The 13,725-nt window shown below is 37.3% G+C and overlaps 1 protein-coding gene across 1 annotated transcript; it reads left to right on the top strand.

Annotated features, from left to right (window-relative positions):
* The first annotated feature begins 555 nt into the window (after positions 1-555).
* On the top strand, positions 556-12,462 carry LOC132610031 (notchless protein homolog). Its single transcript, XM_060324284.1, has 13 exons — positions 556-826; positions 1,889-1,970; positions 2,076-2,165; positions 4,184-4,309; positions 5,576-5,703; positions 9,098-9,297; positions 9,541-9,604; positions 10,128-10,238; positions 11,442-11,579; positions 11,695-11,837; positions 11,928-11,982; positions 12,062-12,118; positions 12,202-12,462. The coding sequence occupies exons 1-13, from the start codon at positions 662-664 to the stop codon at positions 12,283-12,285; spliced, it is 1,443 nt and encodes a 480-aa protein (XP_060180267.1). The 5' UTR covers positions 556-661; the 3' UTR covers positions 12,286-12,462.
* Positions 12,463-13,725: the final 1,263 nt, after the last annotated feature.

Raw genomic sequence — 13,725 nt, forward strand, 5'->3', positions numbered from 1 at the left:
ATATTAATTTTTAATTTTTTATAATTAAATTTTATTTTTAATTTAAACTGGCTGTGTAATTACACTTGTGCAACCAAACAACACGCTTGTAATTACACTGTAATTACGTTATGACAAACAAACAAGTCATTGTAATTATACTACTGTGTAATTACTACCCTAGTAATTACACCAATTCCAATTACCAGGTGGCTTTCCAAACAGGCCCTGAGGGTCGTTTGGCCATGGGGATTAGGATATTAAATTTAAGATTTCATTTATCCCTGTTTAGTTATTAGTATTAGCTAACACCATATAAAATTCATATCAAAATTGTAATGTTATCTATCACATATAGAACATAAGATTATAATGAGAAATTGACATAACTAGTCACGCACCAAATATAAATTTTTATTGTATATTAATGTATAATATACATAAAACATACAATTTTGATACATAAACGTGTATATATTTGACTAGAGAATGTAATTATTCCGGCCGACCGGCCAAATGGGTAAGACTTGAAAAAATCTTAAGGATCCAAGTGAACGTTTCACAAAGCTTAAGGCGTGTTTGGTCAGTTTTGATAATTTTCAATAGTGACGCAATTTTTAAACCCTACTAAAACCTGTGTTTGAGAGTCAAAACTGAAAAGCAGCGTTAAACCAGAAAATTAATGGCAGAAACGATGGAAGTGGAAGTGGCGGCAAGAGAAGCAAGAAACAGTGTAATATGTCAGTTGGCTGACCCTGAAGGCAATCAATTGGGTGCTGCCCTTTATCTCCCTGAAAACGCTGGTCCAAAGGAGCTTAATCAAGTCGTTAATAAACTTCTTACCAATGTAAGCGTTTTAGTTGTTGATTTCATGGAAGTTGAGAATGCTGATAGGGATATATCTCATTTAGCATTCTATAATAATAAGGAAAGAGAACTTGTGGTGTCAGTTATTTACATCAAGTTTTCTTCTTGCACAAAAGTCTTTTATCTAGCCTCCTTTCATAGTTCAAGACAGAACCTTTTAGTTGATATTTGGATTGAAATTAAGACTATGGAAGTTACAAAACAGTTTACACTATTTGATAATGATAACTTTCTTTTAGCATTCTGTAATTAGGAAAAAGAAAACTACAGTTATGTACATCTAGTTTACTTCTTGCACAGGATTTGTGAAAAGTCAGGTCTTTAAAGATGAGAAGGAGCTTTTAAGTTACCCTTCAATAGAATGAATTCGGTAAGGGTGGAGTAGGCCCTATGGTCGATTGATGACCACGAAAGCTGTGCTCGACGCTCTCTTTCCTATTCTAGTTCGCTAAGTTGTCTTTCCCTTTCTTGCTGGATGACTATAATGGAAAAAGATGACGATTACTCCCAGTCTCTCGTCAATCCATGCTGATGCTAGAAGAGCTATTCCCGCCGCCCACCCCAAAGACTAACTGCCATCCTGCTCGAACCTTTGCTGATTGAGTTATATAGCTGACTAATCTAGCCTCCTTTCATAGTTCAAATAAAAAATGATTACTCCCTATGTCCATTTTTAATTGTCCACCGCACTAAAAATACATGTCTTTTAATTGTCCAGTTTAGCAAACCAAGACAGAATTTATCACTAAGTTCCTTATTTACCCTTATTATTAACTATAATCATTTCCCAAAACATTGAATTTATTATATCCAAAGGGTGATATAGTAAATTACTCCTTAAGGGGTGTGTGGTGTGCCAAGTCAATATGGACAAGTAAAAATGGACGGAGGGAGTAATAAATAAGGATATTCCAAAAAAATTATCTGCACGAGTTAATGTAATGAAGGAGCTAGTGCTGAATACGAGGAATCGTGGTATTAATGACCATTTATAGAGCGTCAAGTTTCAAGCTGACTTGTAATTATGTTTGGAATTTGTCAGGAGGAGAGGTTGCCTTATGCATTTTATATCTCAGACGAAGAGCTGGTGGTGCAGCTTGGATCATACTTAGAGAAAAACAAAGGTAAGTTGTATAGGCGAAGTGTAATGTTATGGAGCTTATTCGTGACTAACGAAATTGTTTATTTTGCTAATTATTTATGGGGATACTTTGGTGAATCCATTGCAGTGTCTGTGGAGAAAGTCTTGACAATAGTTTATCAACCACAAGCAGTGTTCCGAATCCGCCCTGTCACTCGTTGTTCGGCCACAATTGCTGGTACAAGATTATTCCACTTATCTTGTCATTATTGTACTGAACAGCTTCTCCTTGTGATTTTTTTTTCTCTGGTAAATTGATACTGCAAAAAAAAGAACTTATATTGTGGGTTAGTTAGGTGGATCTGCAGCACGGGCTGATTACTTTGAGTATTTACTAATTTAAGAATTAACACTGTGTTTGATTCCAAGAAGGGAACTGGAAGAACGAAGTTAAAGAGCGTTTAAATTTGACCACCCTGGATGGAGTGATAAGGATTTATTTATTAGTTGTTGGTATAGATAGTAGGGAAACAAAAAGAAGTGCTTACGAAAGGTTGCTATGGTTGAGATCCTTAACCTCCACTTTATATCACATCTTCATGTATTTCCTTATCAAACAAGAGGAAATCCATAATTCTCCTCCTTTTACCCCAATAATGAGAAAGATAAAAGTCCTCCTCTTTTACCTTTTTCCTCCTACCCCTTCACCTTTTAAGCCAAACCAGACATAGAAAAAGATAGAAAATAAGTTGCCATATCGTTCTGACTACCAGTGAGGACGTCCATAATGTATGTTATTTGCGTGGAAGGTAAGTGTTGATGACATTGGATTCATCAAGGATCAGCTCTTAGTCCGTTCTTATTTGCCTTGGTGATGGATGGATTGACGCGACAAATTCAAGGTGAGGTGCCATGGTGTATGCTTTTCGCGGATAACATAGTCCTGATCGATGAGACTCGTAGCGGAGTTAACGCTAAGCTGGAGGATTGGAGACAAACTCTGGAGTCTAAAGGGTTTAAGCTGAGTAGGACCAAGACAGAGTACTTAGAGTGTAAGTTTAGTGAAGCACCTCAGGAGGCTGGCTTGGAAGTGAGGCTTGGTACCCAAGTCATCCAGAAGAAAAGTAGTTTCAAGTATCTTGAGTCTATTATGCAAGGCAGCGGGGAGATTGACGATGATGTCACACATCGTATTGGGGCAGGGTGGATGAAATGGAGGCTGGCTTCCGGAGTGCTATGTGACAAGAAGGTGTCACCACAACTTAAGGGAAAGTTTTACAAAGTGGTGGTTAGACCGACTATGTTGTATGGGGCGGAGTGTTGGCCAGTTAAGATTTCTCACGTTCAAAAGATGAAAGTTGCTGAGATGAGAATGTTGAGATGGATGTGTGGCCACACCAGGAGTGACAGGATTAGGAATGAGGATATTCGGGACAAGGTGGGAGTGGCCTCGGTGGAAGACAAGATGCGAGAAGTGAGATTGAGATGGTTTGGGCATGTGAAGAGGAGAGACACGGATGCCCCAGTGCGGAGGTGTGAGAGGTTGGCCATGGATGGTTTCAGACGAGGTAGGGGTAGGCCAAAGAAGTATTGGGGAGAGGTAATTAGACACGACATGGCGCAGTTACAGCTTACCGAGGACATGACCTTAGATAGGAGGGTTTGGAGGACCCACATTAGGGTAGAAGGCTAGTAGATAGTCTCATTACCCTGCCTTATTAGTAGTCGCATTATCGTAGTATAATTTCTTGTGCTCTAATTTATGCTATTATGCTATTATCTGTTATTTCCTGTGCTTTGATTATTCTATGTTATCTGTGTCGCTTGCGTTACTTCATTTCCATATCGCTTTGAATCTCTTAGCCGTATCTGACCTCTTTTTATGTTTTTATTGAGCCGAGGGTCTCTCGGAAACAGCCGTCCTACCTTGGTAGGAGTAAGGTCTGCGTACACTCTACCCTCCCCAGACCCCACGTTGTGGGATTTCACTGGGTTGTTGTTGTTGTTGTTGTTGTTGTTGTTGTATCAAATTCAAACTAGTAACTAATCCCAACATGGAAGTACTGAAAAAACTTCATATGCGCTTCTGTTTATGGACTGACTGAGTGTCCTTTCTCGGCTTGTCATTATCTGTATTTTGTATATTTTTGCCTAGTGTTATATTCAATTTTTCTTTTTCTTTATACTTGACAGCTGCTCATCTCACACTGGGACCTTCCCCATTTGCTTTATTCATTGTGAGTTTTGTGCTTGCAGGTCACACTGAAGCTGTACTTTCAGTTTCCTTCAGTCCTGATGGACGACAGTTGGCGAGTGGATCTGGTGACACGACAGTTCGTTTGTGGGATCTAAATACCCAGACGCCATTGTTTACATGTCAAGGTTTGAATCCTGGTTCTATAGCAGCTTTTGACTTGTATCTCATATACATAGCAACTGAGTGATAAAGGTCTTGAAGTACTCTGGTTTGAATCCTAGTTTAGACACTGCTCATTTATCATGCATCTAGTCGGATGATATTGTATGTTAAGTCTCTGAAGTGGTCTGGCTTTACCAAAAAAAAAGTCTCTGAAGTGGTCTGAACATTGGATTGTGAGAAGGTCATTAATTTTTCTATAAAGCTGTGCTTATTCTATTCTTCTTCCGCACACAAACCATCTTGTAATTCTTCTAAACCATCTGAAGTGGTCTGAACATTGGATTGTGAGGTCATTTCGATTTTATTATTTTCCTTTCTACTTCTAATTCTTCTAAAATAGCGTTCATTTGTTTTTGGTTCCACTTTGATTTGTGTTAGGAATCTTGACATCAAAGAGCATTAGTGCAAAATTTTGGGTGATATTACATGCTTAACAACTAATGGCGAAGAATATTTAAGAATCAAGGTGAAACGAATTGTACATGGATAAACAATCAAGGTGAATGGTCAAGAGGATGAGACGATGAAGGACGCACGGGCGATTGTGAAGGAACCGAAAAAGGAAATGAAAGCGAAAACATGACCCAATTGTTGTTTAACCCCATTCACAAAGAAGTTCAAACCTTAAATCACTTTGTTCGAAAACCATCTTGAATGCACTAAAAGGACCAAAGATGAAAAGGGGGTACTTAACTACTTGGTTGGTCGGAGTTGAGTCAACAATAACGACATGCATGTCAAAATCCGATAAAGAAATACGATGAAGATAAATCAAGTAGATGTTCCTCCACCTTGCAACATCAATCGCCAATTGATAGAAGAAACAACGAAGCAGACTTCAAAGAATACCGAATTAGGACCAAAATCTATCAGAAAAAATATCCAAAACCAGCAATCTCCGAGAGAGAACTGAAGCAAAAAGGGTGAGAGAGAGAGAGAGAGTGATGAAAGAGAAGCGAAAGAAAGAAAATTCTAGAATGAAACGAACGGACTGTGTTTACAGGATGAATACAGAGCGTCTTACCATTTGCCCCTAATCCAATTCGTATTTACGGGAATACCCTTCTTCGTACACAAAGCTTCACTTATTAATAGTTTAAATAATTCTTTCAATGTTGCTTGTTCCCATTGCCAAAGTAGCCGAATCATGGTCTTACCAATATTTCCCTTTATCTGTTTAATAATGTCTATGAATAAATTAGTGACTATATATATCCTCTTTGTTCCAGGTCACAGAAATTGGGTTCTTTCTGTTGCATGGTCACCAGATGGAAAGCATCTTGTTAGTGGAAGTAAGGCCGGAGAACTTATCTGTTGGGACCTTCAGACTGGGAAGCCTTTAGGGAATCCGCTTACTGTAAGTCATCTCAGGCGTGTTTTCGTATAGTTGTTGAGATTGTAGAACTATGGATTTTGATGTGTTTTTGCCTGCTGGGCTTTTATGGGTTAAGATCCTTGCTAAATCAGCATTTTCTTTGTTAACTGCTCTCTATTGTGTCTTAGTTACAATAAATCCTCATAATCTTCTTTTTTCCAGATGAAGATAGATTACAGATAATCTATTAGCAGTGAGCTCTACAGTGTTATTAAAGTTTTTTTTTTGAGACTTGTAACAGTTAATCTATATATCCACAGGTGTACTACATCAAAATATGTAGTCCCCCTCCAAAAGGTTACATTTCCAGCATTGATCTCTACAGTTGTCTATTGTTACAAGAGATCTAACACATCAAAAATATCTTCTGTCTGATCTAGAATTTCCTGTTTACACCAAAAATAAAAAAGAGCTAGGCAGTTCATCTTTAACTTCTGTAAATTATTCTGCTTGTTCTCAAAACATCTCTGGTTCCTCTCTTTCCAAACAGTCCACCATATACATGATGGGACAATCTTCCATCTCTCCTCTTTTCTTGTTACATTCCCATCCCTGTTCCAGCATTTTAACACTCCTTCTATGCTCCCAGGCTTCACCCATCTGATCCTCCTCAGGTTGATAAACATCCTCCATAGCTGGTCTGTCCATTTGCAGTGCAAGAAAAGATGACTGATTGTCTCGTTATGATCCCCACACAAAAAACATCTCGAACATAAGTGAAAACCTCTTTTGTTCAAGTTTTCATGAGTCAACACTGCCTCTTTTGCCAACAGCCAGTTAAAACAGTTCACTTTATAAGGTACTTTTGTCTTCCATATCATCTTCCATGGCCATCCTTCTTCTTGAAAACTTGATACATTCAGGTCTTTGTATGCTGAGTTAACAGTAAAAATTCCTTTGCTATCCTTCTTCCATTCCAGAGTATCCCTTTCCCCTGTTAAGTTGATGAATGCTGCCATTGTATTGTGGAATTCTGCTACCATCTCCATTTCCCAATCATTCAAGTGTCTTCTCAGATCCAGATCCCACCCTTGTCCAGTCCACATCTCAGCAACAGTAGCATGTTGCTTTTGGCTAAGGATGAACAAGACAGGGAATTTCACCTTTAGAGCTGTGTCACCCAACCATATATCATTCCAAAAGGATACCTTTAGACCATTACCAACTTTACATCTAATTCTTGCAAGCATTATTTGCCAGTGATTCCTGATTGCCCTCCACACAGTGCATCCATATGGAGTATTAACCATGTTTGTCATCCACTTGTCCTCCAAACCATATTTAGCAGTAATGACTTCCTTCCATAGCATGTTTTCCTCTGTAGCAAATTTCCATAGCCATTTCATCATCAAACTTTGGTTTTGCAATTTCAAATCTTTGATACCCAATCCCCCTGTCTTCTTGCTCACAGTCAGTTCCTCCAACTTGACTAAGTGAAATTTCTTCTTATCTTCATTGCCCTGCCACAGAAAGTTCCTTCTAAGGATATCAATTCTCTTGATTACATTGACAGGTATTGGGAATATGGACATCATATAAGATGGTAAGGCATCTAGCACACTATTGACCATGGTCACTCTTCCCCCAAGAGAAAGATATTGGCTTTTCCAGTTTGTCAGCTTCTTCTCACATTTTTCTAGAACTCCATTCCATATTCCTTTTGACTTGCTCTTGGCTCCCAAAGGCATGCCCAAATATGTAGTTGGAAGCTCCCCTAATTTACCTCCTAATTTCTCTGCCAAGCTCTCCACCTCTGCAACCTCATTAATTGGATAAATGAAGCTTTTATCCCAATTAATGTGTAATCCTGAAACTGCTTCAAAGATGATGAAGATAGTTCTTAGGATTAAAATGTTCTCTTCCACTGCTTCACAAAAGACAAGATTATCATCTGCATATTGCAGATGAGTAATCTCCAAGTTTTGTTACTTGTCTGTACAAACAATGTATCTGTAGAAGGGCTGTCTATTCTTCTTCTTTTTTTGTGCTAAGGAGACCCACTTACTAGTTGGGTTGAATATTGTATAACTTGTATGAAGTGATAACAACCAAATTCAAGGAAGTAATGAATTCAATGAACATACAAGAACTAGATAGAAAACTAGGGAGAAGAGATAGGAATAGGGATAGATTGAAGAAAGAAAGGATAATCTAATAGTTTAAATTAACATTCAATTACTAGATTTAATCCAGGGGAGAAGAGAATTGAACTCGTACATGGAAATCCTTACCTAGGAGAATCTAAGAGAGGTCCAATGGAGAGATACAAGGGTTCTTCCCTGTACACTCACAAGGTGCAATCATCCAAATTCAAACATAACTAATGAACTAAAACCCTTATGGCAACTATTTATACTAAGGGTTACATATGACTATAGTAATTACCAACAATACCCTTATGCTACAACTTAGAATAAGGTAAATGGGTTAACTAAATATTCTAAGTTGGTTTGCTCCTTGTAGGTAACTATTTAAGCATGTTGTGCGTCTTCAAATCCTCTTGGATGGATCTCTTGAGGTTCCTCGAGCTCTTGAAAGATGTTCGAAAGTCTCCAAGCTCATGACTCAAGAGTGTGAACTTGAGAGTTATCATGAATTGAGCATTATTGCCCATTATAGGTGGTATGTGCTTATGTTTGTTGGTATCTAAAATTTGGAGTTTAGGTGAATCTTTAACTGAAGCACACAAAGTAGATGTCATAGGATGTATATGCATAATTTGATTAACCATTGATTTCCTTAGTTGTCTTTAAGACTTGTGAGTGTCTGCAATGTCAAATTCAGATGGTTGCTGAATGGTGCTCAAGTGGCTGAGTTCAAACTTTTCATGTTTCCTTTTTAATTTTGATATTATCTTCTATTCTTATTTCTTATTACCTCCTACATATATGCCTATGATGATATTCAAGTAACGAGGCCTTAAATGTAATTGAATTAAGAAACTACTCATGGGCCCTCCATTGATTTCCTTAGTTGTCTTTAAGACTTGTGAGTGTCTGCAATGTCAAATTCAGATGGTTGCTGAATGGTGCTCAAGTGGCTGAGTTCAAACTTTTCATGTTTCCTTTTTAATTTTGATATTATCTTCTATTCTTATTTCTTATTACCTCCTACATATATGCCTATGATGATATTCAAGTAACGAGGCCTTAAATGTAATTGAATTAAGAAACTACTCATGGGCCCTCTATTCTGCCTTTTCTTGAGTTACGTCGTAGCTTTTTGTGTGACATGCACGTCTTCCGTATGTTGGTTTTGTCGAAATAATTGTGCCTGATGGCCAAAGTAACAGGCTCACTTTAACTTGTCGTACTGCTTTGTGATCTGTTCAAAAGAAACTCTTTGAAGAGTCTGATCTCAGCTTACCATGTTGCAGGGCCACAAGAAATGGATAACTGGTATTTCTTGGGAACCTGTACATCTCAGTGCTCCATGTCGCCGCTTTGTAAGTGCAAGTAAAGATGGCGATGCGCGGATATGGGATGTTACCACAAGGAAGTGTCTCATTGTCCTCACTGGTCATACACTTGCAATAACCTGTGTGAAATGGGGTGGAGATGGAGTTATATACACTGGGTATTCCTTATAGCATTTCACTTTGCAGATTGTTGTCATTTATGTAGTATATTGATCTCTATGGAGGCATCAACTTACTGTGATTGGATTTGGTGCACAGTCCTCTACTTTTTGTGTGTGGGTCTGTGGGAGGGGGGTGTGTACAGAAAGAGAGAGAGAGAGAGATAACAAGCGGTTGAACTCAATTCTTAGTTTATGAATCTTCGATATGGTGTTAGTAACAATTGTTAGTTCATATTCCAGATCTCAGGACTGTACAATCAAGGTATGGGAAACCACGCAGGGGAAGCTAATACGTGAATTGAAGGTGAAGTCTATAACTTTTGATTATTGTGGGACTTTTCAACTGCATGTACTGTGACTTGTATTACTATTAATCACCTGTACTCAGTGAGGTTGATATGAGCTTGGTGGCCTTTTTATATTTCCTTGAGATCCCGTATGAATCAATCCACCCCCACCCCCTACCCCTCCCCCAAACCTCTGAAAACTAATAGAAACGTAATGGACCAAGATGAGGGTGAGGATTGAATCTGCACCTTTAGGATGTTAGGAGCTCTGATACATTTTGATCTTGGTATGTCTCTTAAAAGCTATGGCTTTTGATCTGTTCACACGTTAAAATTGGATTTCTGTGATTTTCTATTTTGAACATTAGTATTTGTTTTATTAATTAAATTATTTACCTTGTCTAAAAAAACATTTGCATCCATGAAAAAGAATCCTTCTGTAGATTTATTGGCTATTGTTTTGTGAGCCAAATGGAGTAAGATGTCCTGGAAATTATGGGTAATTTCTTATTTATGCTCCTAATCTTTTATGCTATGCAGGGTCATGGACATTGGGTAAATTCTCTAGCTTTGAGCACTGAATATGTGCTTCGAAGTGGAGCTTTTGATCACAACAGTAAACATTTTGCATCTCCTGAGGAAATGAAAAAGGTAATGTTTTGGTATTCCTAGTCCCAAAGCTTTTAATTTGCACTTTTTAAATTATTGCAAGGATTCACTTTTTATCAACTTTAGTTGGATTAGATTAAGACTTCCCCTCAACACATCCTTATGGAGATACTCTGCTGTGGAAGCTTGAATGTTTTTGTATAATGGAGTAACTCGAGAATTATGGTGGGGGTGAGAAGTCACTAGGAGGTTTGATGTTTTAAAGTATACAAGCTGAGCTCATCACATCCATGATCCATTAGGCTAGTTCAGTTACCTCCTCAGTGTGATTATCTGCTGCAGTACGTCATTGGTGAATAACTATGCCTCAATTCCAAGTGCGTTGGCATCGGCTATATTATCTTCGCTATCCATTTTGCACCATTTGAACCCATTTCATTCCTATAAAAAAAATTAACCTCAGATAACAAGCAACTATTGTTCGGATTTCTTTCAAGACTAGAGTTGACTAAATATTCATTCTCAAAAAGAGTTGACCAAATATTGAACATAGTAATATTTTAGAGCAGCAGCAGCCTGTATACTTTTGAAATTAAGCAGCTTGTACAGTATTGTCTGCATCCTTTTTGAAAGAGTGTCAGCTTAGTACTTGAAACATTTGCGGAGGTGAGATTTTCTCTCAATTAAGCAACTTGTACAAGATTGTTTTGCATCCTTCAGTTGTACCTTTTACATTTGCCGAAAAGGTAAGTGATTGAAAAGATCTTTAATAAAGATGTCAGCTGGAAAAAAGTATCAACCTTTTCTTTTTAGTTTTGTTGATGATCAACACAAAATTAAGCTAAATAGTAGATACAAATGCTGGGGCCTCTCTACCTTACAGCGAAGAAGATATTGCTGTTTTGACTCTTGGAATCTTAACAGAAGTTAACAAAATCGGGTGTCTATCACTGAATTGGGTGTGCAGAGTTCGCAACTAAAGCTAAAATTAGTTTGAGGGCTGGGCTATTTTGAGACTTAATGTTCTTCTATCGTCTGCTTTCCATTAATCTCCAACTACTGAGATTATCCACTCCTTTATCCCGTGGCTCTCGAAGCATCTCATATTCTCATTTAGCAGGAGGGGCAACAGTATACATCAACTAGAGGCAAAGAGAAAGAAAATCTTTTATGCTATTTAGTTGCTTCAAAATTGTAATTTCTTCCGTCCTCACAGTACTTGTGTTGCTCTTGTTTCATCGCCAGGTAGCACTTGAAAGGTACAACAAAATGAGAGGCAATGCCCCTGAGAGATTAGTCTCAGGATCAGATGATTTCACCATGTTTCTATGGGAGCCTGCTGTCAGCAAGCACCCTAAAACTCGCATGACAGGTCATCAACAGGTTGACAATCTTTCTGTGTTGTGAAGGATGGGTTTCTCTGTGTTTATATGTGCTTTGACAGTGAACATAGCCTTTTTTGTTCTAATCATCGAGCCATGAATTCCAATTTTTGCAGCTGGTTAATCACGTTTATTTTTCTCCGGATGGTCAATGGATAGCAAGTGCCTCATTTGATAAGTCAGTCAAATTATGGAATGGTATCACAGGAAAATTTGTCGCTGCATTCCGAGGCCATGTTGGACCTGTATATCAGATAAGGTTAGAATTTGCCGTAGAACATTCGTAAAACTCAAATGTTCCATCATTTTTACAGTCAACCGTTAGTTACTGTCCTCATGTTTTGCACAGCTGGTCAGCCGACAGTAGACTACTATTGAGTGGGAGCAAAGACTCAACCTTGAAGGTATGGGTTTGCATTTCTCTTGGTTCTTGTCCTTTTAAATGCAAGTCGATAAGAAACTATATATGTGTTTTCTATTTAGGTTTGGGATATCCGAACAAAAAAGTTGAAGCAAGACCTTCCCGGCCATGCTGATGAGGTAAAGCTTCCGCTATAGGCATTTCCGTTCAGCGTTTCTTTCTACAGAACTGTTAGATAACTTTGTCTATATGAACTTGGTAGGTTTTTGCGGTTGACTGGAGTCCAGACGGTGAAAAAGTAGCATCTGGTGGTAAAGATAGAGTGCTGAAACTATGGATGGGATAGAAACAATGAAGCTCTTGCTTTAGGCCCGAAAAATTCAAGGCCCCCAATTTTTTATTAGATTAAAATATGTAATTCACGTAACAATTACCGTTTTTATTTATGATAAGCATATCTTTTTAATCATTTTTGTCAGCCTGTCATCAATCATTAATTATAATCACATAATTCTTGCTTTATGTAGTTTTTTAGGTATTTGGTTGAGGTATTTATACATGAAAGTGGTATATAATTAAAATTGCGGTCACGTCATGCTTATTTCCTCTTGATTGATGATCACTGAAACTTAATTGAATCAATTTGCTTTTACAAGTTTGGCTTTCTAAAGTTTCTTCTTCCAAAGTCTCAATAAGAGTCGTTTCAATCTAATCAAATCGTGAAACACTTAAGATTGGAATTAAAAAGCGTTAAGGCGAAAACGTGCAAGTCGGATTGGAATATTAAATACGGAAAAGGGTAAAAAAAACGTTCGCATTGAAAATGGCTTACATTTGCTCTCCTTCCAATGGACTTCAATTATCTTTAATGTAATCTTTGGGTAGAAAATGTCATTATTTCAGCTATTGGACCTCAATTATTCTTTACGATTAAAATTACACTTCTTTAACGAAATTATGAGATGATATATGTGGGGCTTTAACTAAATAGGTGGGAGGAAGGATATTTCTAACCCGTAAATTCACATCAAGAGCAGTTGAGATCCAATAAGTGCAAAAAGGACATGTTTAAACATTTTTCAATACGTTAAGTATTTTTATCAAATCACTTAACGTTTTTTTCCTATGTAATACATTTGAAAATAAAATAGAAGAATTTTTTATTTTAAATTTATGGAATAGTATTATTTGTTGGCTTAATACATGAGTAACTCTTTAAACTTGTCAAGATATTCAATTTAGACACTTGAATAAGCCATGTTCCAATTGAAACACCTCAACTCCTAATAAAATGTTCCAATTAAACACTTTCAATTCAATTAAAAGATTGCGCGTGTCTTCAGTCATTTATTAGATAGTTAAGTTAACAATATAAAATATGTTATGTCCTTTTTTTTTTTTTTTTTTTTTTTTTTTATTTCCCATGCGGTGTCCCGTACCCGTATTGAGGCCCGACTAAATCTGGATTCGTGCTGGGTAGTCCCACATTGGGGAGCAAATGCCTCAATAACCGTAAAGCTCCATACATTTCCTATTTGAGGTTGATGCGTATAATCAATGGAGATGATATATTTTATATAGTTAACTATTTAAGAGACGAATGAAAATACACAATTTTTTAATTGAATTGAAAATATCTAATTGGAAAACTTTATTAAGAATTGAGATGTTTAATTAGAACATAACTTAGTTCGAGTGTCTAAAAAATATATTCTCATAAGTTTAAAGGGCTTGCAATGTGTTAAGCGTTATTCGTTTAACTAGTTCAGCGTACGCACTTTGCGCG

This window comes from Lycium barbarum, chromosome 9, assembly GCF_019175385.1.
Source record: "Lycium barbarum isolate Lr01 chromosome 9, ASM1917538v2, whole genome shotgun sequence".
NCBI lineage: Eukaryota > Viridiplantae > Streptophyta > Magnoliopsida > Solanales > Solanaceae > Lycium > Lycium barbarum.

Bases quoted from the DNA above. Each gene is read 5' to 3' on its own strand.
- LOC132610031 (XM_060324284.1), top strand. From the start codon at position 662: ATGGCAGAAACGATGGAAGTGGAAGTGGCGGCAAGAGAAGCAAGAAAC. The intron at 827-1,888 runs GTAAGCGTTTTA...GGAATTTGTCAG, and splicing joins TTAATAAACTTCTTACCAAT to GAGGAGAGGTTGCCTTATGC. The intron at 12,119-12,201 runs GTAAAGCTTCCG...TGAACTTGGTAG, and splicing joins TTCCCGGCCATGCTGATGAG to GTTTTTGCGGTTGACTGGAG.